Source organism: Sinocyclocheilus grahami, unplaced genomic scaffold (assembly GCF_001515645.1).
Source record: "Sinocyclocheilus grahami isolate Dianchi unplaced genomic scaffold, SAMN03320097.WGS_v1.1 scaffold1023.1, whole genome shotgun sequence".
In the NCBI taxonomy this organism is placed as follows: Eukaryota; Metazoa; Chordata; class Actinopteri; order Cypriniformes; family Cyprinidae; genus Sinocyclocheilus; species Sinocyclocheilus grahami.
This window is the reverse complement of record NW_015506202.1, coordinates 319,249-325,156: the sequence shown is the minus strand read 5'-3', so window position 1 is coordinate 325,156 and position 5,908 is coordinate 319,249. Positions and strand designations below refer to the sequence as shown.

The 5,908-nt window shown below is 34.3% G+C and overlaps 1 protein-coding gene across 1 annotated transcript in view; it reads left to right on the top strand.

Annotated features, from left to right (window-relative positions):
* LOC107565738 (protein FAM65C-like) overlaps window positions 1-2,274 on the top strand; it is a gene marked incomplete at its 5' end in the record, with an annotated part of 56,236 nt that extends 53,962 nt beyond the window's left edge. Inside the window, one exon of the mRNA XM_016251009.1 lies at window positions 2,169-2,274. Within this exon, the coding sequence (XP_016106495.1) occupies window positions 2,169-2,274 (106 nt within the window). The remainder of the gene's footprint in view (window positions 1-2,168) is intronic.
* Between the last annotated feature and the right edge of the window lie 3,634 nt (window positions 2,275-5,908).

Here is a 5,908-nt window from a genome sequence, read left to right as displayed (position 1 = left end):
CGTGATGAACAAACGACTCAAACCCGAAGACTCGAGAGATGAACTAATCAATTCTCTTTCCGGTTCAGACTGCATAGGTTAAGCTTATGGGGCAGTCACGTGATGAACGAACGACTCGAAAAACCCAAAGAGAACTACTTGACTAATTCCAGTACAGAACCTATAGGATGTTGCGCATGTGCCAGTGAACGAATCACTCCCCGAGACGACTCATTCTTCCCGAGCCACATTAAAGATTTGTTCAAAATGAACGAATCGTTCAAGAACGACCCATCACTACAGCATAGTGCAGTGTAGCTTTAAAAGTGACATGAAGTTCAGTCTATTAGCAATTAAACCGCTAACGCTTGCTTTTTCGTCTTCATTTTTTATTTCATTTCTTTTTTTTATTGATTATTGTCATTAATAACTTCGGCATCTTAAAGTAAGCATTTGTTAAGAGCATTGATGAAACGTGCAGGTGGCTTGTTCGTAATCGTTGTGGGATTTCATGGGAGATTGAAGACGCGCTAAACTTTCTTTGGTAACATCTCTGACTGTTTACGACAAAATGCTTTCAAGACGTCCGAAGTGGACCGACAGCAGCGAGAGCGTCTGAAACCACAGTGACAGATGGGGACTGGTTTTCCTCACAGATCTGCCAAAAACCACAGAAACATCAGGCGTTTGTGTTCATCCAGCACAACCGTGCATGTCAGATCTCATGTCTCTTGATATTTATTTATTTTAAGATCAAATAAAGGATAAAACTGTATAATTTATAATTAAAGTTAATGGGAGACTGGTTTTCTTCAAAGATTTGCCAAAAACATCAGGAGTCTGTGTTCATCTGGCACAACTGTCTATGTCCCCTGATATTTTATTTATTTATTTGTCCCTTTTTTTGCATTTATTTTTGGTTTACAAGTAATAATAAAAAAGGAAATAAAATCAAATAAAGGATAAAAATTATACAATTCATTTATTAATGATAAGTGTGTGTCAAATCGATTAATCATCCAAAATAAAAGTTTGTGTTTGCATAATATACGTCTGTGAACTTTGTATATTTATATATTTACAAACATAAATGTATATGATTTATATTGTATATTAATATATATTACATATATTTCTTAAATATATACACATACAATATATGTACATATAAATATACACAGTATACACGTTATGTAAACACAAACTTATTTTGGATGCGATTAATTGCGATTAATCATTTTGACAGAACTAATATATAGGTTTTACATAGATATAAATATATAGATATACTGTATATATCTCAAATAATTTATATATTGTTGAAAAGAATGACTGTACTGTGTAACATTTCTATGTCGAAAATAACCATTAAATGTGCTTTAAATTGCAATTAAATTGCTTTTCACATGACTTTACACATTTTTATTTCTAATTGTGATGTCAATAAGTTGACATTTTTGTAAAAAGCAAATGCTTGATTAAAATACAATCTAAAGAAATGTTAACAAAACTATAAAACTTAAGTCTCAAAATGTATGTAATATCTCATGTCTCTTGTTGGTTAGTTTTGATTTTCCAGTAAAAATAAACAAACAAACAAACAAACAAACAGTAACATTCAATGTGCTATTCAAATCGCAAATAGCAAATGTTTCCACGACTTTGCACATTTTATTTTTAATCACGATTTCATGTTGTTGACATTTTTGTAATAAGCAAATGCTTTATTAAAATCCAAACAATGCATCATATAGACTATCTATTTGTCAAAACAATGAAAAGTGTTAAAATATATGAGCATAAAACTGCTCTGGTATTATATCTCAGTAGTGGGCAGAGCTGGGTAGATTACTTACCAATTGTAGTCCATTACTGATTACAAATTACATACCAAAAACTGTAGTTTGTAACAATATGGATTACGCATATTAGGAAATGTAGTCTGATTACTTTTTGGATTACTTCATGATTACTTAATTTTGGAATCTGATTACATGTAATCAGTTACTACCCAGCTTTGGTAGTGGGTTGGCTAATATTAATTAGCCTAATTAATATTCAAGAAGCCAGGAAATTGAGACATAACAATTAGCTAGTTTGCCTGGCCGGTCCCTTTTTAAAACAAAGCAATGCACAATGTTGAAGTGCTTGTTTGTGTTCTGTGTTCTGTGTTCTGTATCCTTCTCCAGGCTGTTGTGTCGATGGACAAAGAGCGACGTGTTTAACATTCCTCTCAACTGTGGGCTCTTCCAGAACCTGGTCTCAGAGGAAATGGATTTAAAGGGCAACAAGTAAGGAATGTGACTCCTCGTAAAAACTGCATAATGATGTTTCAAGCCCGATAGCTTGTAGAAAGGACCGGAGAGAGAGGAAAAGTAGAAGATAAGGATGTTTTCTGCTGAATAAATGTGATTACAAATGTAACCCAAGAGCCAAGGAGTGTCGTAAAGGTAACGAATGCATGTCACTTCTGTTTGGTACCAAATCTTTGATAAGGTTTTTTCTCACAAACTCACTCTCTCTGTTTTACTGATTGCTCAGCAAGACCTCTGATCGCTAAATGCCAAGCCGGCTCCTGTTGCTGTGCTGTATGACAGCTTAATAATGGCTTTCTCAGGTGCACGTTTTCATTTCACAATAGAGCCGCGGTCCGGCTGCGTGGTCACACATTTTGTGTGTGGCCTCCTCAGGTCCACATTCATGACGCCTGACAAAGTAGAGCCCTGTAGAGTTTTCAGAGTCCGACTCAAGTGTTCAGAGCTGCATTTTGCGTCTAGTTCTTTTTCTTCAGTCGTATATATGACCCACATAGAGAATAGATTCTTGTGCAGATCTTAGCTGGTCATGACCCTTACAAAAACATGTCATGGTTATAGTTTCTGTCAAAATACCATAATTATTATAGTGTAAAACTAGTCATTTGAGCCGTCTAGAAGCTGCTCCCGTGTTCAGTAATTATGTTTTGCATTAATCACTAATCATTTTCCATCATCACTCAAAAACATCAACACAATTTTCCATTAATTAAAATGTTTTAGTAAAAATGCATGTCGGGTTAGGTTAAAATGGCTGTTTATTGTTATATTGGTACTTTGAAATGAATGATTCAGCATCGTTCCTTCATTTAGAGAACATTGTGTTTTTCAGCCAGTGGAAACATGCATTTATTTTTAGGTGTTTACTGTCTGTTCGTCTTGCATTAAACCATTAATCGAATTGGCTTCAATGACTGTTTGGCTGAAATGATAGTTCCTCGGATTGAGGAAAAAATGAAAACACTCTTTTAAGCCTGCACAGAAAATAACCTGCATAAATATGGAGATATATAAATTTTTTCTGTTTTGCAGCCTTTTGGCGACATTCATTCATTTTTTTGTTTGTTTGTTTATGCATTTGTTCATTTATTTTATATGCAATTTATGTATTAATGCATACTAATATACAGTACATGTGCATTATGCATTCATTCATGCATTAATTTATTTGATATGCATCTTTTTATTTTTATGCATTTATTTATTTTATAAGCATCAGTTCATTTTTATATGCATTTGTTTTTCTATATGATATCATTTAGTTAGTTATTTAAGCATTTTATTGATTTATTGATGAATTCATACGTTTCATTTATGCATTTAAAAAAAAAATTTTTTTATAAGCATCTGTTTATGTGTATTTGCTTTTTATATGCTTTTATTTAACATCTTGAAAAGACGTGGAAGCTCTAGTTGTCCTCTATTTTTATATGCATTTGTTTTTCTATATGATATCATTTAGTTAGTTATTTAAGCATTTTATTGATTTATTTATGAATTCATACGTTTCATTTATGCATTTTTAAAAAAAAATTTTTTTATAAGCATCTGTTTATGTGTATTTGCTTTTTATATGCTTTTATTTAACATCTTGAAAAGACGTGGAAGCTCTAGTTGTCCTCGCCAGTTTGTTAACAACAAAAACAAACAATTAAAATTACTTAAAGCAATTTATTAATCTTACTTAATGTCAACATTTCCAAATACGTTATTAAAACCTATATATGTTCATATTATTTAATGGACCTGAGCTAACATGGACTATCAAAGAACATATGCATTTTGATTTAATTGAAGCACTGTAACAAATGCTCGTTGCTCAATGTTAGTTCATGTTTTAACTAATGTTAACGAATAGAACCATTTTTCTTGACGGTCCATAAAACCAATGCTGTGCTACCAGTCAAACAGAAAAAAATCTTTTGCATGATCCTCTTCACTTTTCTCCATCAGATTAAAAGATCTGATTGCCTGAGGTTAAAATTATACCATTGTTAATGTGAAAACAAGCACATTCCTTCAATATGGCATGGGTAATTTATTGAAATAAGTGAGCAGAGTCTCGTCACATGAGGCTTCCCGAACTCTGACGGCTAATAGGAGATTGTGTGCCACCTTTGACATTCGTGCACCCTTTTCAATAGAACGCCGCTCATTATGGGAGGAATTACGGCTGTTTTAGCACCTAATTGTGTGGCAGAGGAATTAGCAACGATAGCAAAGAAAGCACATTTCACGCTTTGGCTTTTATACAAGCAGAATTACAGCGAGGGCCATCAGGGGAACCTCTGTCTTCAGCACTAATGTTATGTAATTACCATTAACATTTAGACAACAGGAAAGTCATTGGCAGAAGTTTGTAAGGTTACAGTACAGTAGAATCACCATCTGAAAGAGCTGTGGTTGTAAGACGATGCTGGTAACCCCTCGTTCAGGGAATAAATGGAGTCAATTGAGTATCCTTTTGAAAAGTGAATGAAAAGGACATGAGCTATTACGCCGCGTTTTGAAAGAAAAGCCCAACTTTTTAGAAGCTGCTCAGCGCGCTGACATTTGCTTGGAAATTGAAAGGCATTTTGCAGGCTGAGAGTGACCTTTGCGCGAGATGTGAATTATCTCCCACACATCAATTCATGTGATGGCTTGAGTGTTATGAATAGGCTCATAGCTGTTAGGGTTGGCCTCCACTTTCGCCGGTTAAAGGAGTAACCTGACCTTCGCACACATGAGTGCCGGGTCTGCGCTTGATGGGACAGAGACATTGCTTTGGCAAGATTGTGCTTGCCGTTTTATGTGTAGTTAGGGTACATATGGACGAGGTTTTAAGCATCCTAAACAGAAGCCCACTCTGCCTGAACAAACCCACCCGAGAAATGAGTTTGTAGGGAGACAGGGTTCTGTAGAATTGTGTCTGGGACTAATTCAGTTGAATTGTTAATTTGAATAATTCAGCATGGCCAAGGAGGTCAGTGCCGGTACATGCCGTAATCACACACACACACACACATACATAAACACACACACACACACACACAGGTTTGTTTTTGTGAATTGTGGGGACATTCCATAGGCGTAATGGTTTTTATACTGTACAAACCGTATTTTCTATCGCCCTACACCTAACCTTACCCCTTACAGGAAACTGTGTGCATTTTTACTTTCTCAAAAAATCTAATTCTGTATGATTTATAAGCGTTTTGAAAAATGTGGACATGGGGTAATGTCCTCATAAGTCACCTTCTCCTTGTAATACCTCATACCCATTTCATTATACAAATTTGTGTCCTCATGTCACAAAAACGCTCGCGCGCACACACACACACACACACATATATAATAAAGAACTAATAGTTAATATTAAATATATATATTTGGACCTTGTGATGCATTCAGTTGATTCATTGAAGCTGAATTATTTATAAATCTGACATTATTAGAGGTGGTATGTATTATTTTATAATACAGTTCAAAAGTTTGGGGTAAATGTTTTTTTTTTTTTTTATGAACACTTTAATTCTGCAAGAATGCTTTAAATTGATTCAATTGATCAAATGTGACCATAAAAGCATTTAAAATGTTAAAAAACCCCCTTTTCATTATATATATATATATAT